Source organism: Falco cherrug, chromosome 4 (assembly GCF_023634085.1).
Source record: "Falco cherrug isolate bFalChe1 chromosome 4, bFalChe1.pri, whole genome shotgun sequence".
Classification (NCBI taxonomy): Eukaryota; Metazoa; Chordata; class Aves; order Falconiformes; family Falconidae; genus Falco; species Falco cherrug.
The window spans coordinates 29,435,578-29,463,130 of NC_073700.1; the positions used below are offsets into that span (position 1 = coordinate 29,435,578).

The following is a 27,553-nucleotide window of genomic DNA, read 5'->3' on the forward strand; positions in this document are numbered from 1 at the left end:
TAAGCATAAGAATGGAGCAGCCTGACATCAAAAACTTGATATGAAAGTTTGCCAGTGAAGAAGTGGGCTGACATAAAGAGCAAACGATGTTTTTATTTAAATGAGGTTGGCTGCCAGCACCAGAAAGTTTCACTATCAGCACTGCAGACTCCTGATATCATCTGTAACACACAGCAAGCCTATTATGTTATTTTGTGTTGTGTGTGGCTGTATACATAAAAATAACGTTAGTTAAGAGACTCTATATAGCACACAACGGCCTGTGTACCGCTGTTGCGCTAATCACTTATTCTAGCCTGTAGAGGTCTAGATCCTATCTTAACCATTTCTTCACCAGCCAATAAATATTTGATTTTCAGAGGAAAATGTAAATTATGTGCAACGTTTGTGTATCTCACTTTTATCATTAAGTCTTGTAACTGCAAAAATCTCTTTCCATGTTAGGCTGATCAATCTGTGAGGTTTTTTTAGTATGTTGTCAGCATTGCATTTTATTTTTTTATTTTTTTCCCTAAATCCTGGAAATTATCAATATTTGTGATTTTAAAATAAACAAACAAAACCTTACATACTATGTACAGACTCCTTCCAAAGCTAAATTGCTACTTAACACCTCTGGTTTGCATGTAGCTAAGAGGGGCCAGGAAAAAAATTATTTTAGCTTCAGAAAAGATGTGTGGGTTTGTTGTTGTTGTTTGTTTTTTGTGGGTTTGTTTTTTTTTTAAATGAGCTTACTTTAAGTCTGACATTTCTGTATTTTCATTTATTTTCCTAAATGGTGCTCTCCTTCCAACCTTCCATTTTGAACCTCCTTACCTTCCATACAACAGCACTGTCTTTTAAGAGGTATGTGTCTTTTCTAAAAGGATTCCCACTTAAAACTCCCGTAGGTCATAACCCTATTAACATGTTTCAAAGCCTGATCTCTCTCCCCAGAGGTGTGCAAGCCTCTCCCACCAAGAGAAAAATAGTAGTCCCCTGCTCAAGAGCCATGGGACATCTTCAGAACCCCAAGCTCAAGAGAAGTGCGTCACCCACATACACTCCCTTGCTTTTACTGTACCATACACAAAGGGAAAAAGACTGTGCCAATGGGTACCGGTCCCTTGCAACCACGGTTTTGAACAGCAGCCTGATGCACCGCAGCCGTTGTGCAGACATGTGTACACCTTCAACAACAGCACTATCAGCTGAAAGTAGACACAGATGACCAGCCAGCCACTCCTTCCTCCCAGCCTCCTTATGTCAATAAATCTTAAGCTGGCTGTTTGAGCAATGTTTAATCATAAACAGTTTTGAACATGCTCCAGAATATAAACAAAGGTGAGCAGGAGAAAAACTGCCAGTCCAGTCCTGAGAACCACTCGCCACTTGCTGCTGAACAGGGCAACAGAGAACAGAGAAACAAGGAACTGCTAAGGAACAGGATAAGCACCTGCTGTTCATTTAAAACCACCACCATGCAACAACATTAAAGTACCCAGAATTGCAACCACAGAAAGATTTCAAGGACTAAATGCATTAGTACTCTTGGTTCTCTTAAAATCAAACAAAAGAAAAATTAAATTGCTTAAAACACCCACCTAGGTGCATGGCAAACTACACTCATTGATCTCATCCCACTGCCATTAACAATGCAGTCATCTTGATTCCCTTCTGTGTCGCTAATCAAGCTAAAATTAACTCCTCTCCTCCTGCTTACTGCACATGCTAGCTCGACGAAAATCATCACATGGACAGGATCAATTGTTTCTCTCCACAAGTGCATCCCACCATGCTTACGTACCATAAACGTATATGTAGGACCTACAGGATCTCTCGTGGGATTTTAACCACACTCATCATGGGGCTGGACGACTGTTTAACTGGCTAACACCATAAGTAGCTCCTACAAACCTAGTTGAAATACTTCTCAACACCGTCTAGTCATTATTTGCCTCTGTTGACCTCTGTGAAATGGGATGCATGAAAGTGGGGATTTCAGTTCTGTTAAGCCACTATCAATCTTAGAAGAACCAACACCATACTTGTCCCTCCTGCTTTCACAGAACGCAAAGATGTGTCTTAAGCCAGCATTTCCATAAAGCCCTGGAGGACTCTTCATCAGCATGGCACTTAGTTAAGCTTGGGGCATATTCAGAGGACACAAAAATTCATTTTATATGGTCACCACTGACAACATTGATAAAAAAATGCATACAATATCCTAGCGTTTGTTTTAAAGCAGCTCCATTTTAGATCCCAGTGTGATGTTTCAAAGGAAAAAGCCAAATCAAAACAAAATCCCAACCCCACCAGATAACACCCATTAAACAAAGCTAAAGTAGTGATCAAACTGGCAGAACTATGGAGTGGAACAGAAGTGTAAAAGAAAAAAGCACTCTGTAAAGATAAACATTCTTCAAGTATGTGCCCGACAGCATCGAAGGTTTTATGCTATTAAAAAATACAATACACACCACAGTGACAAGCAAGGTTATTCCATCCACCCACATGCTAACCTGCTGTCCCACTAAGTTAATTCAAGCATACAACGAAAGGCAACTTGTATGAAACACAGTAGGATGATACTTATTTCTATATTCTGCTGTTACCACCCTTGCCCTACATCTATCCTTCATGAGGCAGTGGCAAACTCTCCACTGTTCAGACTGAAAGGGCAGACACTGCATGCAGTCTTGGACCAGGAGTAAGTTTTGCTCAGCCCTTGCCAAGGACTCAGAGGTTCTGCAGGAAGGTGAGATGGATGCATCCTGCTTCTCACACCCCACTTTCCCCTGTCCCAAAGGAGTACTGCCAAACCACAGCTCCCAGCCTTAACAACAACCAGTAGCCCCTAGCTGTTTCAAGACCCCTGGACCACGGCTACTCTGGCAGCACAGGCAGAGAGTAGTCAGTCTGACATTCGGTTTGTTTTGCAGAGGTGTCACAGAAATGGTGACTACTAGCTCTGTAACACACACATCTGCCCACAGTGTTTCTGTGCCAGAAAAGGCTGCCTAGCCCCCATTCATGATGTGCTGAGTTTTTCCCCCCTCTAAGACAAACCTAAAGATAAGAGCCTAAGGCTGGCTTCCATCCTACCACAGCAGAGACCACATAAAGTGACTCAGCACAGCATGACCACCACACCAGCATCTCTCACTCCTTCCCTGCTTCTGCAAGGCTTTCCAAGCCTCTGCTGCTCACACTGATCTTGGTTAAAATGAAAAAGGTCAATATTAACTATTTTCCTTCTTTGCTCATCTTGGCAGAAACACTCGCCTCTGTATGTTTCTCCCTTACACCACAATTAACACCTACCTCAGTGCCAAAAAAAGCCCCACCTGCACCCACGCTCTGGGGAACTTCCCTGTAACAGCTTCTACAAAGAGTTCTGTTTTCAGTAAGAAACTAAGCAGTACACCAAGAATTAAATACGTAGTGACAGCGCGGAACTAACTGCAGTGCTACAGCTGGCCTCTACAAGTAGCACTAGTTATTCATTTCCATACCTAACTCAACACCAAGCATCTTAAAACTTTGCTCACCGGTGGGGAATTTCCACCTTGCTGCAGATCCTGTCCCTTTCACCACAGAAACCTGGCCACGGCTGCCACAAGCAACATGCAACTTTGATCTAATCCTATTTTCATCCTACCGCCCACCTTCTTGGGAAGTCTCTTCCTTTATTACCACAAGTATCCAGATGCTTGGGAAATTTTCATACCCTGGAGAAGGAGGAGAAACTAACAGTCTGAAAAGATCAGTTCATAAAATCTCCTAATAACAATCACAGAAAGAGGCACTTGTTTCAGCATCTTTGTTGGATACACTACAGCAGTTTGATTCTCATTCCAAATGCCATCAACTTTCTTCTAATGAGCCATTCATCACTGTAGCGTTTGCTTTCAACGAGCCAGCCCAATTCCTTGAAAGATCTCACAAGTTATGTAGACTTACTCTTCCAAAACTAGGGGACTACCTATAAACACACTAGCAAAGGCTGTGCAAAACAGAATAACCTCAATAAAACTCAGGAAAAGATCCTAATTCCCACATACATATGCCAGAAAAAGCTTGTGTGTGGGAAGTTACTAACCTTTGAATTCAATCAGACTCTAAGAGGGCTCTAACACACACAGCATGACTATGATACATTTTCCTTTGAGGCTGGTTCAGTTCATTTAGAAAGTGATTTGAAAGAGCTAATGTACTATTTATGTACATTATAAAAAACCGATCCATATGGAGTTAAGGCTTTGCAAAATGTTCACTCCAGTCCATTCCAATCCCTCTGAAGACATTCCACAATCCATTCAATACCCAGTAGAGGAAGCCAGGATTACTGTTTTAAAAGCAGCTCTGAGGGTAATTTAGATGTTTTAAAAGCTGATATCTTCTAGACTTGGAGCCAAATAAATGTTAGGGGCAGCACAGGGCCTCTCACATAAATGTCTATAAAGTGACATCCACCTGCAGCCTCCAAAATACCGACATTGAAAATAAAGGTTACAAGAGAATCCCAGGCACAACCTTCCTTCCTACTAAAAAAGGGGAAAAGAAAATAATTTTACAGTGATTCAGGAGAAGATGATGTGCTGGATTGGCTTGCAAAGGTCCACCTAGCAGGACATGGCTAAGACTGCAAGCAATGTAAAACAATCCCAAGATTGTTAAGGTATTTTAAATCCTGCCAGCATATACAACTGTGCTGAAGGGTTACTTCCTTGAAAGGAGTCTAACCAACTAAACTGACAGTGACTTTTGCAAAATGACAGCAAATTTTAGAGTTCATTTGTCATATTACTAGCATATTCTAATGCTCCTCTTCCTTTGCTTCAGTGTAGCGTGTAGAATTAGCAGAAAATTTTACTTCAACAGATTCTTTTACCTGGAAGCTTCACACAAACTGTTCTGTAAACTGGTTTGCAATATCAGCTTTTGGGGGAATAGGATTCAAGCCCTTCCATGCTACAGATTTTTCTTTTTTTAATACAAATTCTCATACTTGCAATACCATCTGGTGGAGCACAAAGCAGGATGAAATTGAGAAGAAACTGTGAACCACTTGGAGAAGAGGATGCACCCACTTGTCACCAACAGACCTCAGATTCAGAATCACTGCCCATCAACACAATTTTGTTACCCAAGTTCATTTAGCGACTGTTTGCAGTGAAGCACTGATCTGAGACACTCAATTATAAACAGGTCATGTGCAAGTCTAAACTACTGGATTGCACCTATTTCTAATAGTCTGCACATGCTTTGTTTACACAAAACACAAAAAGTGCTAGCAACACTTTTATTGAACCACTACACGTTAGGGATTTTCTCCTAAGAATTCCTATGCCTGAAGAAAACTTCTGCATTTGCCTTAATACTCCATAAAGACAGACATTAGCAGCAATGCACGTGCCAGCCTTTGACTTCCTTTGCAGGTCTTCCCAGTGCTAAAACGGTTTCATTATGGCTTGTCTCATTAGTCAGTGTCTGAGAGAGACATGGTAGAAGAGATAGTAATTATACAGCTGAATGGACAAGGCAGAAGGAGGCAAAGCCACCCAATTGCCAGGCTTGTTGACAGTCAACACCCCTTTACGCACCGGTGGGCAGGCAGCCAATCCAAGGTACACCATTTTACGCAAGCCATGAGACAAAAAAAGAAAAAAGATCAATAAGTAAACAGTAGTTGGCACACCTAGCACACCAAGAGTCTACCCTTACTGGTTCAGGCTACACCTCAAACTGAATATGAAAAGCAAAAACATTTTTGGTCTACCCATCAGGTGGAAACAAAACTCGCTTTCTGTGTCTAATCCTTTTCTCCTCCCACCCAATCAGGATTTTGACTGTTTAAGAGTCCATAGTTCTTATGCCCTCGAGAGAGGAAAGGCCTTAAGTTGCTCAAGAACAATTCCTTTAGCAAGTGCACAAACTGGCTCTGCAGGGAGTCCAGTTCTGCTTAGTCAAAATGTTGGTGGCTTCTGTATGTGGCCTTAAGGGAGACAGAAGATTAAAACAAAAAAAAAAAAAATTGTGTGGGAAGACTTTCCAAGGCTCTCTTTAAAGTGGCACGAAGCAGAGAAAGGGGTTTAGCTATAATGTTGTCTTTCAGAAAGAAGGGAGGGATGTCCTTTTCCACAGCACTCAGACCACCTCTGCAAGGGTTTTTGTCTCCTCGTTCTGTTCTAAAAGATGGTGTGGGTTGTACTTGTACATGAAAATGGTCTCTTATCCTAGAAGCTTCTTGAAACATGATAATAAGCAGTAACAATGTGCTTAAAGTTTTCTTCCACTTATCCTCCTATCTAATCACATAGTCTAGATTAAAAGAACCAGACAAAGACTGCCCATCTTTGCTCCCTCAACTAAGGCAGAGCACCCAATTAAGTTCCACATTATTTCTCCCAAACTGTCAAAATGTCCTCAAACAACATGAAAATTATTATCTGGTATGTTTAAAGGAGGAAGGAAGATCACCAAAGTCGCACATACACAAGCGACAACCCAAGAAATTAAACTCGCTTTTAAATTACTAAAAATAGATTAGGTAGGGAGGAAAGGGACTATCAATCAAATCTTAGAGTTGCTGAATATTCAAATAGACTGCTCTCTCAAGACTGCTTGAAATTTTTATGATAAAAAATGTACAAGGACATGGAAAAAAAAAAAGAACAGCAGGATACCGACGAGCAAAATACACAAGACAAGTGGATACAGAGTATTAATTAGGCCATTAAGATCCTTAAAGGTTTTACTGTCCAATAAAATATGTATTCCATAAAAATTAAGTGCCATGCAGAAGGAATGCACACATGCATTTTACTGAGCTGTTCTGAAGAAACTGAGGATGTGAATTACTAGCAAAAAACATTTGTGGACAAGAGTGAAAAGACATTAGTAAAATTGTATCTGTACTATGAAAACAAAGAACATACAGTTGGATAGAAATTTTCAGTCACATTTACTTAAGCGAGACATTCACATGCTCTGTAAGCATCTCCATCTGCTTTTATAAGGACTCTGCAGTCAAGTGAAATAGGAAAACTTCTAAATGCTTGAAAAAACTATTCAGTGATTAATACTGAATTACTGACTGAAGTGGATGCATTAAGACCACACAATACTCAGAATTAGTCGATTAACCAAGTCTGGAAGTACATTAAGATGTCTTTTCACAGCCCACATTGGGAGGACAAAAAAAAAAAAAAGCTCCAAGTTTTCTACCTTACAGATTTGTCCAAACAAAATCACTGGAAGATGACAGCCAGACCTCTGGCTCCCCACGTTTCTTTGTGTCAGTCCCACAGTCCATTACATCAGGGCCCACCGGCCACTTTCAGATGTAGAAACCAACATTCAAAAGCTACCCGAGTTCACTGGTGAGAAAGCACCACACAAGCTCAGCAGACTTCCCAGGCATTTTTCTGCCTGTCCTAGGCCTATGTAATTGTAAGACCACAAAGACCTTAACCACCCAACAGACTATGGACTAAGGTCTACGGCATGTTTAGCTTTCATACTTTTGTTTCTTTAAAGTAAGAATCCTGAAGTGGATATCCTAGCCATGAGTCTGCAACCTCAGGAAACTCCCAGATGCATGGGGACTGAACCAAAGACACAGAAAACAAACAAAGCTGGTGTTAGGTACGGCTATATGCGAGAGGCTTCTGTGCTCTGGACTGCTATCAAGAAAAAGGAGAGGAAAGAAACTGTACTGAAAGAAAATGAGATAATTCCTCTCCCTTTTCATTAACATTGCCAGCTCAAAAGCACATGATTTTTCTTTCTTAAACCACATTTCCACTTGGACTGGGGAGGGAAAGCTGTCTCATCCACATCTAACCAGCAATAAGGTGAAACTTGGTCTGTTAAGCATTTCTGGTTACTGTGCCCCTTGGCTCTGGCTGTTCAACACCCAGACGCTGCCTGCTCAGACATTTACTAGAGGTAGAAGGAGCTCAAAGTAAATTAGCACGTCAGAACTACTGATATGGAGCTGAGTGCATGTACAGATCCACCCCGAGTAACAAAGCCAGCTGCAGCTGTCAAATCTCAAACAGCAGTTTAACAAGCACCTAACCAGTCTGTGTCCCCTTTGTTACCCCAGTATAAGTGCAGCCCCCCCCGAAGCACTCTCACTTGAACACACTCATCAGGCTCCACACTCTGCAATTGCTGCAAAAAATTCTGTCAACAGCAGACGCTAATTACTACACACGGGCCAGTAATGAGACTATTTGCATGGCATAAGTAGCAAATTCAAGTAGTTTCCTGTTCTTTACCAACATCCTGTTGCCACATCTACTCCTCCAGGAAACTGCTGCAATGAGCAAGAGAATTTGGCATCCCACAGAACAGCTCTGACACCAAATGGCTATCGGAGCACAGTTACGAGGAGCTTGCTTACAAAGAAAACTATCAGATTAATCTGGATGTCATTTATGCTTTCAGTTATTCAGTGAAAGACTGCATGCCCCGCTTTCTGGGAGGGAAAAAAAATCCCTCCCCAACGTTATTTTGATTTGTTACCAGAAGTCACACAGACACTCTGCAGTGAGGATGGATGCTCACACAGCTGGCACCAAAACAACTAAGATATGAATTACTACAGATTTCATCATTTTTATTCCTGTTTTCATAAAAGCAAAGACTCTCACACTCATTCATCCCCTAGATTTATATAAAAATACAACCACCAACTGAAAGAATCCCACAGTCAGCTAAGTAGACGTGTCGTGATTGAGAGTCTGTTAACACAAAGAAGTTACACCAGCACAACTTGAATCCAGATTCAGGCCTTTATAGCTGAGACTCTGCACAAGAATGTACAAGACAAGTGTGGCATGTGCTGGTTAGATTAATCTTTTCATAATCAACACATCAGCTAAACTGAACCAAGCTTGGCTTAAAAGAATACATAAGAGAACATACGCTTGAGTTTTGCATAGCATCAGTTTATATTCACAACCTGACTTATGGCACAGCTATTTTTGAATCAACAAATCGAGCTGTAGTTTCTCGCATGTGAAACTTTCCTTAAACATTTAATATAACCCATGACAAATTGAGCTGCTTAGCCAAAAATTATTACTTGACATAAATTCTGTAATTAAAATCAAGTAATTCTTTATCACCACCTCTCTGTGCAACAAAAACCCCTGTTCTCAAAGACAGCCTTTGAAATCAAATCAGAGCATGAAAAATGTAAGATGAAGCACCGAGAGAGCAAATCTTTAAAGAGTTTCTAGTGAGAGTAAAACCACCATCCACAAGTAGTAGCAAAGCAAATGATGCATTTCAAACAAAGAAAAAAAAAAAAGGCTGCAAATGCAGATTACGCAACATTCAAGTAAAACTGCATGAGGAGTTATCAGAGTCAACATACGTATGCAGCATTTCAGAAACAACTAGTTCTGTAGTCGTGGTTATGTGGTCAAAGCACTTCCTTAGTATGTGTATGTACGGCTTGCAGTTCCCTCCGAGATGTAAGGATAGCCATGCTCATACACACCATGATGGCATCATTCAAACCACAAGAATGGAGGCCGAGTGGTTAGTGAAGTCATCAAAAACACTGAAACATTGTTTATACCTCCGTTTTTCTAGATTATGTCAATTTTTTTTAAAAACTTTAATTAGTGCCTCAAGTTACTGGCTAACAGACTGTACAGTCATCTCCCTTAGAAAGGGAAATGAAGAGACCGTTGGATCTAGGTCTCAGTTTTCTGCTTGGTTACTAAACCTCAATTGCAGAGACTCCCCCACTACCCAAACACTGAAGTGAACTTGCGTACTCACAATACAGAAAGATTAACACATGCATAAAATTTTGCAGGATTAGTACCTTGACATGTGCTCAGAGTATTAGACTATATATTTTTGTCAAGTTTATTAAGTACCTAGGAAAACCCCATTATAAATAGAGCAGCATGCTCTTAATAAAGCTTGACATGCACAGGAAGTTTTCAATTTATAATGAGGCTTACATACATAATAATGTTTTTATTTTAACTCCATGTTTTAATTTAATTTCCTTTGTATTTTACACTCAAACTAAAAAAACCCAAACCAACCCTCTCCATTTATTTCTTCCATTTTCTACATGTTAAAGACCTACAGGTTTAAAAACTTATTTTTTGATGTGAAAATCTCATATGGAAAGCACCCATTTGCACTGAAAAACACAAACTTCAGGCTCCATTAACAGCTCTACTGCAAAAATACAGAACGGTCACAGAAGCAATAAGCAAATATCCCATGACAAGCACCATTTTCCAATCTATTGAGCTCCCAGTTCAGAAAGCTCAAGTGCTATTATCAGGCTATGCTCTATCAACATTTACAGTTTTTAGTCAATAGAAATTTTGTACTTAAGAGCATTTGAAAACCTGACCCATAGCTGCTTAAAATTCAGGTTAGCAAGCTTAACTATGAACTGTTTCAGTTCCTCTGGTTCCAGGGGGAGGGTGGAAGGGGGGAAAAAATTCTTACTTTAGTTACTGGAAGTCTCTAACCTATTACTGTTACTTCTTTTTAAAACTGTGTCAATTTTGAAGATAACAAGAAAAAAAATATTTCAGCATTAACCTGATCCTGTAAATACCCAATTACACTGGAAATCTGAAAAAAACCAATACTGTCTTCAACAGGAAAAAGTACTTCAGCTAATGGATCCTCCTGTATCTCACCTTTTTGCTTTTATCAATAGTTTTTAAAATCTAGCGCATATCCTACTGATAGTCTTGAGTTTCTCTCTTTTATAGAAAAATACCCAGAAATCTCTCCACAGGTTTCAAGCTTCTACTAGCACAGCTAAAAAAAAAGTTTCTAGCAATCCAAATTACGGATTTAGAGCACTTCTGATGTAAGTACTTCCATAATTTCACCTTGATTTATACGTAATGCCTGCTGCAGCATGGCACTCTGGTTGAACAGACTAAGGAGTCTTCAGCTGTACTGCGGGCCCTCCACTCTTCTACCTACTCTAACTGTCATTAACCTCTAGGAAATGCCCTCTTTGTTGGTCATTATTGTTTAATTATACTTCATAGTTATGTCATCCTATCTGTGAACTACAATCTTCCATAACAACACAGCTGTGCAATATGATACTCCCGCCCAGCAGTGAAATTCTGGTTACAGCAGATTATACATACACATGATGTCGCTGGAGGAAGTGATAGGAAACTTTTCAAGAGCTCTTGATTTTGAACAGGTCTATTGTGTTAGGACGTACCTACAGTCTTCAAGAAAGGTCTCAGAAACTCCTCCTCTTTCCTCCCTTCCCCACCCCTCCTGATAAAACTTTCTGTAAATTTTAAGAATAGCTACTTCTAAACTTGGAAGAGAGCTTATAACAGAAGTTTTATACAAAAAAAGTGCAATGAGAAGAAACTTCAGAAATAGAATCTATGAGTCCAGGATCTGTTTTTTTAACAAATAGTATGAATTACATCTGAAAAAACACTTTTTCCTGGAACTCTCTGCTTCCATTCATGATCTCATGATGCATAAGCATCTCCTTTGCTTGCAATATGACAGCAGCAGTGACTGCATTGGTCCAAAAGAAACAGGACTTTGCACATTTCTGCTATCCTTTACAAGCAAGTAAAAAAGAAAAGGGGGAAGGGGGCGGCAACTATTCAAGCAACTCATTCTTAGAAAATTACCAGCAAGAACTTTGCACATCACAAGGCCCTCCCATCTGTATCACTGAATGGAACGGCCATTACTTCATGAAATTTAACATAAAACGTACAATCTGCTGGTTCATGGAGAAGGTGTGGCTGTATCAAACAGGGCAGAAACATTCAGGGGGGAAAAAAAAAAAAAAAAAAAGTGGTCTGTACTGTAAAGTCTGTGTACTACAACCCATCTTCACTTTGTCCTACTTTTGACAGTACCAGTTGCCTAGCAGTAAGCATATAGGCTTCTCTACAGAAAAGAAATGGCACCAACCAGTGCTTTCTTCTGTTTACTGGGGCAGGGGGGAGATACTTGTGTGTTTGTGTACGTATGTGTCTGCATGTGGAGAGGGGTGACAGAGAATTGTCTGCTTTTTCAAGACTGGAGATAATAGCGGACAGGAGATCAGTTAAAGCCTCAAACAAGACTGTGTATACCAAGCTTCAATAAGATTATTTTTTCCCCTTGTTTGGGTTACAAACCCTTGACTGGCCAGTAGAAGGCAAGGAGTTGTTTACCTGTTAGAAGCAAGGGGGCAAATTCCTTTAGATTGATGCAAAACATTTTCCTACTCTGGAAGTCAGAAAGGGAGGAGCATTAAGTTTATTTATGTAGCTCAAACAGCGGCCAAGCAAAGAGGATGCCTTATTGTGCAGAGTTCACAACTGTACATTAAACTCCTCCCTTTAAAACGATGAAGGAAAATTGCCATTAACACTCCAGGAGTCACGAGCAAACGGAAGGGAAGAGAAATAAGCAACCAAGTCACTGCCTGAGAGGGTTTCTGAGCGCAATGCTTATGATTAACTGACTGAAGAAACAGAATCACAGGGAGGAGAGAGCTTGCACAGATAAACCCAGAGCCAGTGGGAGTGACAACAGAAATGCCCTGGGCTTCGGGTGGTCTTGTTTTACAAAGCAACATTAATTAAACAGACACTAAAGGACATATCTTTTAGAAAAATGGAACACGTTACAAACTGAAATGCCTCAGAGAGCAAGCAGCTAGGGAGTTATAACTAAATTACTAAGTACAAAATGAAGCAGCCTGCAAAGGAAATGAGTAATTAAAAAAACCTCCCCTGAGCAACAGGCTGGTGAGAAAGGGATAACTCCAGGACCCTGGTGCTGGAGGGAAAGGGTACCAAAGCCAAAGACTGCCAGATGAAAACAGATGCTTCACACAAACAACAAAAAGCCTAGTGGAACATCATATAAACCCAACCTCCTGCCTTTACAGCGTGTTTTCACTCACAGATTGCATTAGACACAGTCTGTCTGGTATGACCTGGAGAGATGCACACAGGAATGACATCACCCACCACCACCATGCTGCTGCCCCTGGGGTGAAGCACTGCAGTTGTTGGACAGTGCTCAGCAACCATAAACAGTATTTTTGGAGGAAGAGATTAATGTCAACCTCATTCCTTCTGCAAGAGAGTTTATCTAAAACTCAGCACAGACAACTACCTCCCTGCTAGTGCAGAAACTCTTCCACAGCTCCCTCCCCTTCCTCAAGGAAGCAAAGACACCTTCTGTCCCCGCTCTCCGGGTGTCCTGGTGAACAACATCACCCCCAGCTTGGCCCGACTCCCTCTTTTTTTCTGTTGCCCTCGAGAGACACCAGGAACTACACCCAACTTACCAACCCTAAAATAAGCACTCTGGCAAAGTGGTTTTCCAACTTTTCCCACTAGATCTTTTCCAAGGAAGACAAGCCCTGGGTGTTGCAAGTTTTGGGCCACTGACACGAGTCCTTCTTCTCTCATTTATCTTTTGAAAACCCCTTAAGGGCCACCAATCGAGCGTGAGTCTGTTGACAGGCAGCAAGGAAGACTATGACCGTAGGGGACAGCCCGCTGGAGGGGCTCACACTTTTTCACCACTCGCTCAGAGGGAACAGCCCCAGCCCTGATGAACATCACCCCCGTTCTCAGTCAGAGGCAGCAGCAAGGCTGGGAAGGTGAGGATGTCCTACGCTGATGCTGAGGTGGATCCACTGGCTGGTCCCCGGGGCAGACATCCCTCGCCGCCACCTCAGACTCTCCATCACGTCGTCGTACAGAGGGTCCCGCGTCCACTGTGACCAACTTCAAGCGAGGGGCCCCTCACCATCCCCTCAGGCTCTCTGTGGCCCGGGGAGGGCCTCAAGGCCACCTTCTTCAGAAGCAGTCCTTCACCGCCCCCTCAGGCCCTCTGTGGGGAGGGGGATCCCTCACTGTCCCCTTCACCAGCGGTGGCCCCTCGCCCCCACCTCAGGCCCTTTTCCTGGCAGACCTCACCGTCCCCTTCCTCGGCGGGGCCCCCTCTCCGCCCAGACCCACGTCCCCTCCCGCCCCGCAGGCCCTTCCCCGGTCCCCCCCGCAGGCCGCCGGCTCCCCCTCTCCCGCCGGAGCGGGCCCGGCCCCGCGGGCCCCCGCCGCCTCCCCGCGGTGCCACCGCCCCCGCGCCCCCGGCCCGGCCCGCCGCGGCGGCACTCACTGCGGCGGGAGCTGCAGGGCCGGGCCGCCGCGGCGCTGGAAGGCGCCGTCCACGAAGACGCCGTTCTTGCCGAGGCAGCGCAGGTAGAAGTGCGGCTCCTGGAAGCTGAGCTGCAGGTGCCGCCGGGAGATGAAGCTGGAGTGGCCCATGTTGACGTCCACCGAGCCCTGCGAGGAGTTGCGGCCTATGGTGACGGCCGGCTGCCGCATGAGAAACTCGAACTCGCGGCCCTGCAGCCGCGCCAGCACCGGGCCGGCGCAGGCGGCGGCGGGCGGCGCGGCCGGGGGCGGCGGCCCGGGAGGGGGCGCCGCGGCGGGGCTGCAGGGCGCCGAGCGCAGCGCCAGCAGAGCCCGCGCCCCGCTGCTGTCCTCCCCGACTTCGGCCATGTTCCCAGGCAGGGAGCGAGCCAGCGTGCCGGCCTCCGGGGCGGAGCCGGCGGGGCGGGGGGAAGCGGGGCGGAGCGGGAGCCGAGCCCGCCGCCGCCTGCCCCTGCCTCCCCGGCAGCACCGCCGGGCCCGGCCGCCCGCCGCGATTTACGGCGCAGGGCGGGGGCCGGCAGCGCCGGGCTCGGCGGGGACGCGGCGCCGCCTGCAGGGCCCTCGGGCAGGTGTGCGGGAGCGACCCCTTGCGAGGGGCCGCGCCACCTCGGCCCCCAGCCCGGCGGGGCAGCGCCCTTCTGCCGGGTCCGTGAGCTGAACCGCCTCAGGAGCTGCCCCGCGGGCCGGAGGGGTGCCCGCCCGCAAACCCGGCCCGGCTGGGGGCTCTCTGCGGGGCAGGGGCACATCCACCGCCAGCCGGGCCCGGGCCATCGCCCGCCGCTCCCTGCGGCTTCAGAGGCGCGTAGGCCGGGTGAGGCGGCCTGGCTTGGCCCTGCTGCACACCGACCCTGGTCACGGCACCATGGTGGTGTCCCAGCGGGGGGGTGCACCCCAGCTGCACAGCGGTGTGAGTCTGAAACACCTCGACACGCTTCTATAGAGATCATACGTTCATAAACTCGTATATATATGTACATACACATACGTGGTTTTATACTCAAACATGGGTTTGTACTCGTCTAGCTTCATACTCGTGTAGTTTTTTGTTATAAGGGAGTGTGTAGGGGTTGTCTAGCTTGTATTTCCTCAAATTACTTTTTACATTCTTTTATATTCCATGAATTACTTCAGTGAAAGACAAAGGTCATGTTCTTTGCGACAACGGCACATATTTGGTTAGGTTAGATAAATATATTGGTTAGATCAGATTTGGATAGCTTATCCAAATTAAATTTGGATTAAATCTGGATAGATTATCCAGATTGAACAGGTGAAACTTTTCTGTATAGGCAAGCCAATGATACTCTGCAGAATCCTGAATTGTTAAGTAATCAGAAAATACAATGAATGTGAGGATCGCAGGAGAGGGAGCAGCCGTAACTGCTTATTGCTTCAGCTCGTGTGGGGAATGCGGCAGCTCATACCAAGGCTGCTCAACAGTTTAGAGGATGAGGGAAAAAAAAAAAAAAATCCCATAACTGGTCAAAAGTGCAGAGCAAATTTCAGCTATGAAGACTGTAATTAAACAAGCTGGAATCAGTCCAGGACCACAAGGTTAACATCCCTGTTCCTGGAACATCTTCCCTGAGATGTTTAATGAGTGCTGAGCAGTCGGGACCTGAGTTAGACATCTCACCCGAGACATCATCTTCAGTAAGAGTGCTCTTTGCCACTACAGTTCAATGCCAACCAAGAGGAAGAAAGAAAAGTACCATCTAACAAAACACCAATACCACTTCCTACGTAGCAGTGTCTGCTCTCCAGCGAGACTCAGCCAAGCTGGGCACAGCAAAAGGTCGCAGTCCCCAGGGCAGGAGAGGGAGGAAAGGTCCCTGGAGGGGCATGGGGGGACATGGTCACAAGAAGGGACCATCCTGGAGGCCTGGAATTAAATTACAGCCAAAATAGTGCTCTCAGAAGGTGAGGAACAAATGAGCGGGGTCATGATACACAGCAGTGGTGTAACCAGGGCCCCAGTGGGGAGCTGCTCCACTCACACCCATCAATCTGAACTCCTCTCCTGCCCCAAATTGCTCAGCAGCAGCAAACACTCGTGGCCAGAATGTAAAATGAGGTGAGAGCCAGAGCTGCATGCTGCCTGATGGGAGAGCTAGCTCAAACCTTTTGCCTCTTCACACTGGGATGAGAATGCTATTAAGTGTGCTTAAAAATGGACCCAAGCTGGTAGGCAGGTGTGTGTGAGCAGGTGAGGTGAGACCTCGTTTCAGAGCAGCATTTGACCTATCAAAAAAAAAAAAAGAGAAGGCAGCACTGAAGAGATTTTAGTTCATGTCTAAGGCTTGTCTAAAAGCCTGAATTGTGTCATTTGACCAGAAGGGCCCCCAAAAGATCAGAAAGAGGGTGAGGCTGCTACCAGATGTTGTCAGTAAATGTTTCCACAGCTGCATAGGAAAATGTGTTGCAGGCAGTCTGGCTGGCAAGGCAGGAGCCAGCCCCGCATGGACAGGAGTGGGGCGGTGGTTCTAAGTACAGGAGTTGCAGGCAGCCCTGTGGACCCACGCGGCCGTCTGATGTGGGGCCAAGAGGTGTGTCGCTGCCAGGGCTGGGTCCCATTACCTCTCCCACATTGGATACAGGCTACAGATTTCTGCAGCTCCAGTCGGGGAATAACCCCAGGGCTGGCATGTGAGGCTGGCTGCGAGATCCTCACACTGCTCAGAGGCTTCCTGAGCGCCCAGGGCAGACCCGGTGCAGCCTTGCTGCTCCAGGGCTGTGGAGCTGGGGATGCTGATGGGCACATCCTCACGTGTCACGGTCACTCTGCAGCCACCAAGACACTCCTGCGGCACCACTGAGTTTTTTTCCTAACAAGTCTTTTTCTTTCTGCCTGGAAATTTCTTCTGAGTGGAACTTGCTGCTTAAGCCAGCACTACCACCAAGATAAATCCCGGCTTCATGCAAAATGCGATCAAGCGGTGTACAGAAACAGGATTCCTCTGAGCTGCCTGATGGGTTGTGCTTAGCATCATGTCTTACCAGCCCATCCGCCTGCGGCATCCGTTCCCTAAGCTCTTTGCGCTGTGAGGAACAGAGTGCTCTACTCGGCAGCCTCCAACGCTCTGCTCAGCTCTAATCCACCCTGCAACAGCATCAAACCAAGGGCCCTTCAGACAAGGAAACACTTTGCGCCCCTCCAGTCAACTAATCCTGCTTAAAGTCAAACCACCTGCCCCAGTGTAAATGCCTGATGTAAATGCACTCAAAATTGTTTGAATTAAATTAATCTCATCCTGTATGGCTGGGTTGACTTTAGAGTGGTTCATTTTCCTCGGCAGGGTTTTAGACAGATATAACTGCAGGTGTGGCCAAACTTCCTGACTCTACAAGTTGCCTACCAAAATATTCAGATGGCCGGGAGCTGCCACCCAAGTGCCACAAACTGAGGGAAGCTGAGGTGGGGAACAGCCCTGGTGGGAGCTGGGACCAAGGAGGACAGACAGCATGGTCCTTGTGCCACCCCTGCGATGTGCCCAGGCACTGGTGCAACACTCGGATGTGGGAACAGCACCTTGGTCATCCCTGGCCATCCAAACTGGCCAGTTGTGGGCTCACTCCAGCCAGGACTGTGCTCGGGCACTAGCGTGGTGTGATGCTGAGACCCTGTACAAGTGTCACTGCCTGTGTGGAAATACTCCTTCGTAGCACTTTGTAGAGACAATGAGCCATTTCGAGATGCTGCCCTGTTCCTCTGTGTCTGTGCAATAGGGCAACCTGAACCAGGAGGAGAAATTAAACATTCAAACAGAGCAGCTGGGACGGGGACAGTGAAAGCAGAATGTAGCTGGGATAGGGTTGGTGTTACTCAGAGAGTGGTGCAAAACCCAACTGTCCTTTGTCAAATATTTGTTTGGCAGTGTGTCATTGCTGACTGTCTCAATGCAGTGATATACAGCAGGAATCTGTTTTGCGCTATCAGTCGTGGGCAAATGGATGTAATGGGTTGTTATGGTCACCCAGATACCACTGCATTGGACAAACACAAATCTTGCAAAAACAGTGTTAAAAGGGTACATTTCTGCATTTATCTTCTGGGTGGCATCTGCTTAAAAACACTTAGTTTCTGTAAGTGAAATGCTGCATTTCTAGAGCATTTCATACAGCTGTTGCTCACTATTCTGATGCATGAGTCTTGAATACATATTTATCAAGCCCCAATTCAGCAAAGAAGCTGCCCAGCTTCAATACCACAGGAAATCTGTTCTACCCCCAGACCAAAGCATAATTGAAAAGCAGCTTTGACAGAAAGGAACGATGTGAGCTGCACGCTGGGTGTGAGCTGCTTGATGTATTTACCCAGCAGCTAGACAACACGTTGATGCTCACAATGAAAGCTAGCTTAATGCACACAGCCTTGACCCGGGGAAGGAGGAGGAGAAGAGTGAAGGAAAGCAATTTCTCTAAGGAAAAGAGACTCAGCTTTCTCCATGCTAGCCCTATCCAGTGTTTCTCCTGAGCATGGTGCAGTCTGATGGGGTTAAGGGCGATAGTGCTTCCACTGATGTAAAGTGTGCATCATTAGCAAGAGAGCATAGACTTCGGAACCTGCATCACACGCTTAGAGAAAATACAAAAGAAGAGGGCAGTGTTCCCTCAAATTCCTACCCAGCTCCCTGCAACCATTTTCCCGTTCCCTTCCCTTCCCTCAGCCAGCAAGTAGGTTCTAAACGCTGTTGTGTTTTTTGTCCAGACTGATTTGAAGCAATGGAAGTGATGAACAATGTGCCCTGTATTTGCGGAGCTACACCACCTACTCCCCAGCACACCTGCGCTCAGGAGCAGTCTCACTTCTTTCTCCAGCTGGGTGGGTTTTAATTCTGCTTTGTGTCTCAGGGAAATGGCAGTGCCATGACACAGGAGCAAAAAGGGGTTTGCACTTACATGCATCTTTCTTGTTAACCAAGAGGCTGCAAGAAGATAAATAAAATTCATTGTTTTGAAACATATTCAAGCGTGTGATAGTTACCTGTCTCACACACACTCACACTGTGTCTAACCAACCCTCCCATGGGGTTTCTACCTGTTTTCTCAATTCTGTTGCATCATCTGTGCTTTTAACCCCAATCCTTATGTCACTCCAGTGACAACCCTTGGTCCTGATCTGGGGCAACCAGCATGAATCTGCCTGCCTGCCGAGGCTGCATCTGCAGCACAGATCTCACCCAGGAGGGCTCCCGCGAGGCTCGTAGAGGCATCGAGGATGCGAGCTGATGTTGAGGGTCTGGGGAGCACAGAAGAACCCTGATCCCCTCTGGAACACTCATAAATACCCCTCCTCAGTCAGAACAGCTTTAGAAATCTTTCACAGTGGCTCTGAGCCAGGTTTTAATCCAGATGGCCTGATAAGAAAGGGTTGGCCTGTGGAGGAGGTGATACATTGATAGAGGAATTTTTTCTTTTCCTGCACAGCTTTTAGTCAGCAGAAGATTGAAGAAAACACCACCAGTGAGTCAGAAATGTGGTGGGAGCACTCCTGGTCCTGAAAGCTCACAAAGGATACAAACCCACCATTTTTTTCCTAGTGCCAGTAGACTGCTACGCTGCAGGGAACAGCATCAGGGACAGAAACAGGACAGCGGGACCTGGTGCAAGGGGGGGCATCACTTAACCCCTGCTCAGTCAGGGATAACTCCTGCAAGGTGCTGTGTGCTTCGTGCCGGGTGCTGAGTAACAGCTTTAGCGCCTGGCGAGATGGGGCTAAATGAGATGCTGCATCTGTTAGCTCCCTCCCAAGAGCAGCACAGCTTGGAAAGATTGTTCTTTCTATACTAATGATTTTTTTCATTTTTAAATCAGCTGTGATCCTGTTTACTGTAAACTCCAGTATGCTGGAAATGTTTCTATCACAGTTTATTTAGGTTTCACAGGGATTTTTTTCAAATCACACTTATCAAGAATATATTCTCACAGCAAGTTCTCTGAAATACAATAAAGACCTAGGAACATCTGATGCCCAGACTCTGCCATTCCCTAAGATATTATATGATCTGCTCATTCCCCATGCAGAAATGCTGCCGCTTCTCTGGAATCCAAGCCAGAGCTTGTCTGATGTATGATAGCCCATTTTGGAAAGCTTTGAACAAGACCATTTGTTGTCAAGATAATTTTACAAAAGCAATACCATTTCATGGGTTGCAGTTAAAATAATTCATAAAATTTACACTGGGCTGTGCGCTTTGAGCTTTACACCCACTTAGCTAACTTACTTTCATTTTGGCTTGAAGCTTAGACCTTGGTGAAATACAAAACACAAGCCAGGTCTGAATTATTTGCTTTAGTCATTTTTGAATGATCTCATTTTATCACTTTCCATCGATGTGAAGAGAGGAAAAAAAAACCCACATAGTTTTCAACAGCTAAAACCAACTGAACCAATAAATATAAAATCTGATATCAAACACAAAGCATTTCAGTCCAAAAGGAATATGTTTTTGGATTTTTATGAGCAACTGTGGCATATACTGCCTGTCGCTGCTGAAAACAAGCTCCATGCACTGTCTGGAGGGTTGGAGGCAGCTGATCTTAAATATCTTGCTTTACAACCTGCCTGAAAAGCTAGAGAAGCCAGTAAAGCTACAGAACTTGCCCTGTATTATTAAAAAAAATAATTAAAAAAACCACAAACTACAGAACCTGCATGTTTACTGTCCTAGATCTTTTATCATGATTCACATCTGTGGTGATCTATGTGTCTATCACATCTACATCTGTCATATCTACATATATCTGTGCATCTATCATGATATACAGCCAGCGTAACGTGTTGCCAAACCCACAGTGGTCACACCTGGTCCCGACTTCCTTCCTGTATTTTCACAGACACGAAGCACACAGGGAAGGGCAGTGTACTCTGGAATCAGATCAATAACCAGCAGGTTATGTGTGTAAATGGCCTCCTTGCTACGTCACCTCTATGTCATGACGCAGTAGCCTGGACCCTGCCTTATCCCGGGCATCAGAGACAGCTGCGTCCAAGTGCTTCTTCAACAAATTCCCGCTCCAGAAATGGACAGCCTCCTTTTCTCTTTTAATCAGCTATCGCCTATCAACCTGCTGGATACCAAAAGCTTTCTTCCCAAATGGGAAAAGTCTCCAGTGGGCCAAGCCATGCCAGGAAAAAGGAAAGGGTCTGGATTCAGCCTTTCTTGCCCTGCTTAGGGCTCCTGGCCTGGAGCATCCCAGGAATGCGTGTACATGGTGGACACCCTCCTGGCCAGATCAGACCTAGAAGATGTGGTGGCTGGTCTTCATGTGACTTTGAGTTTTCTCAAGTAAGAGACAGAGGACCAAGGGCAGAGGCAAAGAGTACAGTGCCCCAGCGTGGACCCAACCAGTGCATCCAGGGACTTCAGCTGCTCCATAACATCCCAGTAGAGGAAATCTGGAGTTGCTGTGACCTATTATTGGCTTTGGCCACCAACCGGTTATCCCTGAAGGAGGGACTAGCAAAGGCACTTGTGAACTGTATTTGCTTTCAGTGGGTCCCAGGCATCCTTTGGGATCACTGGAGCCTCTCAGCAGGGAGCCGATGTTGGGGGACTCTCCTGCAAATGTCATGCTGTTTTGCAGATATCTCTAAAGCACTGAGCAAACCTAACCTTTGATTACATTTCCAGTACTCACACTGGCTCCCAGTACAATTCTAGATTAAATGTGAAACTCTCCCCTTTCCCCATTTTGCTCTTCCCTTTTCAGTTGGTTGCATTAGTTATATATGTTACTGCAATAAGGGTATTTGCTGGAATTGATGGAAAACCCTGGATTTACAATCATCATGCGTCACTTTAAAGGCACACTGTCAACTTTAGAAAAACATCCGCTATAAACAGTTTTACTTACTTACATTACTAATAATACCAAAAAGTATTAAAAGTGAAAGGATTTTAAAAATCCAATTTACTTGTCCTTCAGCTTGGCCAGTGAAAAAATCAATGAAATGCATCTCACTTTAGTTTAGAGTAATTTTCAGCTACCAGTTCCCTCATGCTAATGCGCTTGCTTTACAGGCAAGAGGGGATGTGTTTACCTGCTTAGAACCCCCTTCCCCCCGGAAATTAAAAAAATTAAAACCCTTCCAAAAACAAGAAGAAAGAAATAAGAAGGCATGAAAACATGTCTATTGATTTTTTTTTTTTATAAATACATGTTTTAAATAAATGAAACAGTTGCTGAATTTAACCACAGGTCATTCTTCATCAACAAAATAATAATCAGGTAAGAGTTTAATGGTGGAATTGAATTCAGTTTATGTTAGGAGGAGATTACTACTATGGAGTAATCTTTGATGAAGTTTAGAGTGTTATTTTTCTTTTTAAAGGTAGGACTTAAAACCCCCAACCATTAAAAACAACTTATAGAAAGTTTGTGTGTTGGACAAAGTTTGCAGTAGCCAAACTAAAAGATAAAGGTTGGAACCCTGTAGCCTTCCAAAACACTGACTCTAACCTCAACAGTTCATTTATGCCTAGTTTATACGTTTGTTTGGGGCTAGAGAGGGAGAAACCAAGGGAATGTATTTTGAAATAATTAGTGCATTTTGGTCCCTTTATTTTCCCTATAGCTCAGAGGGGAAAGTAATTTGTGGATGTCATCTCCCACCAGCCTCCTTCCACCTGTCCGCTGCTCTGCCAGCAGACCTGTCCCCATCCTGTCCTTGCTCAGCATCTGAACTGTGCTGGAGTGCAGAGATGGGAACCAGCTACCCAGGTGGGACTCTGCAATCAGCAGATCAGCAGTGCCACAGCCCAGCCGGGAGGGTTTTTACCATGGATGTCCCTTCCAGGTCATGCTAGTTTAATATATCACCTTGACCAGCTCAGAGCTTGCTCTGCTGCTGCAGGACCTGGGAGCCCACTACCCTGAACCCCCTGATTCTGGGGAGCTACGCATATGCCAAGGGGCTTGTTGGAGCTGTGTGACCAGTCCAGGCAAGTGGGGGACCAGGGGTCACAGCTTTCCCAACATGCTGGAGCCCACAGTCCCTTCAGCCCAATTAATTCCCAGCATCAGTCACCCTGGGGCACGACTTGGAGGCAGGAGGCACCCAACATGAGAATGGCAACATCTGGCTGTACCAAATTCTTTCTATCCCATTCATCCAGAAGTTGCTTTCCCTCATCATTTCTTTCCATTAGATGTTTGCTCAGAAGCCTGCAGCAGGCACGCTGGCTGTCAGCAGGCAATTCCTTGCAGAAGTGCCCGTTTGGAGCCTCGGCACATTCACAGCTACGTGTCTGTGTTGCTACAGCGGCTGATGGCAGAGACACCACCCCTGGCACCACGCTGGCTCCCGGGGTACAATGCAAGACCTTACAGCTAAATGCCCGTTGTGATAATTTGTTGGGTTTTCCCCCTCTGCCCCTGTATCCTGGCTGTAATAAATTGGAGTGATGCTATCTCAGGCTTCCTCCGTGCTTCTCCTGGAGCTTCTAGTTGAAATTTGGCATTAGGAAAATGTGCCTCTGGAATAAGGCCTCGTAAAATATTGTTAGGATTGCTAGGCAACCCAGAGGCATGTTGGGAGCTGAAAGGAGCCTTAAGTGGGCGTAGCGAGCCTGCGCTGGAGTCTCAGATGAAAAAGAGAAGGTATTCTTTGTGTATCCATGCTAGCAACACTTTGCCTTTCATTTTCTTTTGGAAAGAGGTTGAGATACGCTGCTTCCACACGCACAAAGGTACGTGTCTGTGTAATTGTTGGTGCAGTGGCCTCTAACCTCAGATTAATCAGCTGGATGAGAAATGTACCCATCCCGAGCTTTTCAACAGCAATAAAAGTAAAATGAACTTTTTATGGTCATGAAAATACCCATATTCCAGCTGCTTGCATCTTCCAAGGGCTCCTTTTGTGAGAAAGAGGGGCCATGCTCAATAATAACTTGTTTTATGTGGCCACCAAGGCGTTGCCTCAACCCCTTCTGCATGCTGCAGCAGTACTTAATGCAAACTAACTCTGGAAAGAAACGAAACATATAAAAAGCTTACAATTTATTGGCAGGGTCTAATGTGAGTAATCAGCTATTTGCAGATACATGCACAAGAATAAAAAGAAAATTGAACTTGGCTTGCGAGAACAAGGGGTGGAATTACTGTAGGTGTAAACAGGGGAGGTTTACTGCTGATTTTTGTTGGCTAGGAGGCTAAAAGGAATTTCTGGTTTACCCCTTCCTGCCTCTAGCTCAAGAGCAGGCGATGCTGCCCCTGCACGAAAGCAGGTGACTCATTCACCTCATCCCTGCAGGCACATCTTGGCTTGCACAAGGGGCTTTAGCCCAGCAGGCTCCAGCCCTTCCCCGGGCAAGCTTTGCTTCCCCCCAGGCCAAGCCTCCAGCAGGCAGCCCCGTGCTGTGCTTTCCTTGGTGGAAAACCTGGAGAAATACATACGATTTGGCAGCAAACACAGCACCCTCCTGCTGAAGCTGCCCTGGCTACCCTGGCTTTTGCTCCGAGTGTCCAGCATTGCTAAAAGGAAATCCTGGCGGCAGGTCCCACCGGAGTTGAACGTGTCTCTGCTGAGACCAGGTGTCTGTGCCAGGCTGAGTGTGCACTTTGTTTCCTGGGGCTTGATTTAGCATATAATTTTCTGTTAAACCAGCTAGTGGCCAAGCTAACACACCCATCTGCACAAAGCCTGCCCAGTGAAGGGCTGCTCTCACCAAATCCTTTCCAGAGGTCACGGATGGCTCCCTGCCCACCTCCAGCGCCCCTGGGTGGCTGAAATCCCTTACTCAGACACTGGCAAAGCCCACCCTGCTTTCCTCCTGTGCTATTGTTTGCTCCACGTTCACACTGGGAGTAGTTGCTCACGCAAGACACTTCACCAGCACAAATGGGGGTCACTGGAAGTCATTGGTGAGAGCAGGAGCTGTTGATTTTAGCCCATCCTTTGTCAATGAAAACATTTCCCAAGTGTCCAACACTCCTAGCTATTCCCACACGATACAGAAAGGGCCTGCAATAAGCCAGATATGCATTTCCCAAGACCATTAATGGATATTACTGTGAGGCTGTTGTTCGGGTCAGGCAGCCCACACAGCCTTCCTGTTTGAAGTTGCTCCTGAGCTTGATCTTGAAAAACAGAGAATGGATGGGAACAAACCTCAGATTTCCGCAATATTGCAAGGTTTCTTTGGTAACTACATACGGTATGCATATGATGTACTACACCTTTTGTTTCTCATGTCCCTTTCTAGCTGGATTTAGGTCAGGAAAGCTACCTGAGAGGTATTTATATGTGAGGTACCATTCCTGGTGGTGAACTGGCTAAGCTGCTTTTCTGCTCTGTTGGCATCGCAGCTCTCATGATACATATTTCAATACCAAATAGCCCAGACCAAGGCACCTGAGGCTGTCGTGCTGTCCCCTTGCCCCTCCTGCCAAAGGATGCTGGTGGGCCACGAGAGCATGGGGGATGGTGGTTTCTCCTGGTGTAGGGTTCCCCATCCCCTGTGACCTCCATCTCCTTCCCCAGTTTCACAGGTCAGTTGCGGAGGCACATGAAACTGGGCCAAACATGGGCTTTCTCATAGTTTTCTCAGCAAAACTCCCTCTTCAGACTGCCTGAGGTGAGCGTGTTCTCAGCGTTATTGTAGCAGATATTTTAATAAAAAAATATGACAGCTGGAAGTGTAAGAAGGATGGGAGCCAGGCACCTTAAGAAATGATAATTGCAGACTTGGAGCAGTGCTAAGAGTTAACAGAGGGATGTTTAATCCAACTCTCAGCTTCTATTTTAGGATCTTTTAAACTTTCCAAATCAAAAAAAGAAAAAGGAAGAGAGGAGGGGAAAAAAAATAACCTCCATCACAGGGCAATTTCTTAAGCTTGTTCACAGCCCAAAGGTGAATTTTTGTGCATGTGAGGAGTATGAAGAAAATCCATTCAGCTGTTTCAGAGGTTTCAGAGCATGAAAGCAACATCTGGTTTAAAAATCAAAAATAAAGAGAAATTCCCTTTGCTCATCAGAGTCAAAATGGGTTTTAGTTTCATGCCTCTGATTTAGTATATCTTCAGCTGTCCCCTGGAGAAAGCTTGCCATTTCTGTATTGATTTGGAAGGCATGAAATTGTCTTGCAAACTCCCCCAAAAATTAGGGATGCCCAGACAGGAAGGCAGGTGGAATTCACACCCCGAGCTCCTCCACTCCCACCCCCTTCACCACAACACAGTCCCTAAATTGCCAATTTAGTTCATTGCACTAAGGTTTCTCACAGCCTGCAGCCTTAGTTGGTTTTTCTTTTTGGCTTCTGCTGCGATTTTTGCTGTGCTGTTTGCTGTGCGCAGTGCTGCGCTATAGATGGCAGTGCAGGATGGAAATTGCAGCCCCTTTGCTCTTTAATAACAACCCTGGGATGCGGTGGCTCCTGCAGCTTCTCCCGGTGGAGCAGGCCAACTTCAGATTGCTACTTTCTGCAGATCTGCCTGTAAATCTCACAGTTGTTGGTTTTTTTTTTTATCTGGATTTTAATAACACCAGAAACGTGACCCCCAGAATTTACAATGGGCAAAAATAACAAGGAAGTTCTCTGTAAATGAACTTCTGCTTCTAAGATGACATACAAGTCCTCAAAATCCACTGGCAAATTTGACCATGATGTTGCAACACGAATATTTTGAATTTCAAAGGGAGCAGGTGGTTGGTTTCTCTGTGCGTTTCTGTGTATTGGAGTTCTGCTGCTGTAAATGAAAGTGTGCACCTTCTCATCGTCCCATCGATATTTATAGGGACACTAAAATCTACCCAAATATAACAATGTGCAGCAAATTTTGCCCATTTTGTTCTCCCTTTGTACAGTTCCCTGGAGTTCTGGGACTAGAAGAAAGAAAAAAAGCAAAATCCAGCTCAGTTCTGCAATAGGAGACGCAATGCTGGCAGGAATAGTGATGCTACCAAAGAGATCATGATGGGAAATGAAGAATATCATAAATGATTACAGCAAGATGCTTTTGAAAAATCCCTCCAGGTACCCAGATGCATCTGTCGACGCTTAAACACCTTCAGAAATCTGGCCACCAGCCCACTGCTCAAGATGTTAAAAAAAAAAAAAAAATCAGAGAAAAATAAAAGACATCAGAAAGACAAGTTCCTTTTGCCAGTGGCAAGATGAAAGGAAAACCCTCAACTTTTTTAACGATTAGGGTGGAGAAAACTGCAAACAATACATGCCAGAGGTTGTCCTTCTTTTCCTTTGGAAAATGGAGCTGGATCAGGATCAGGTAGACTTTTGTTTGACCTTCAATGAACTGCCCAGCAAAGAGCTCCCTTCCACCTGCACTGTCCTGGGGCTGGATGGATGAACCGGCGCAGCCCTCTGACAAAATGTGCAGCACTTTTCTCTTACAGGATTTTA

General features: G+C 45.2%; 1 protein-coding gene across 2 annotated transcripts in view; it reads right to left on the bottom strand.

Annotated features, from left to right (window-relative positions):
- Positions 1-14,671, bottom strand: part of FOXK1 (forkhead box K1) — a 56,193-nt gene extending 41,522 nt beyond the window's left edge. Inside the window, exon 1 of one of the 2 annotated variants that reach the window (XM_055707377.1) lies at positions 14,152-14,671. In XM_055707377.1, the coding sequence (XP_055563352.1) occupies positions 14,152-14,537 (386 nt within the window). In that variant the 5' untranslated portion in view covers positions 14,538-14,671. The remainder of the gene's footprint in view (positions 1-14,151) is intronic. The other variant, XM_055707378.1, reaches the window with a different exon arrangement.
- Between the last annotated feature and the right edge of the window lie 12,882 nt (positions 14,672-27,553).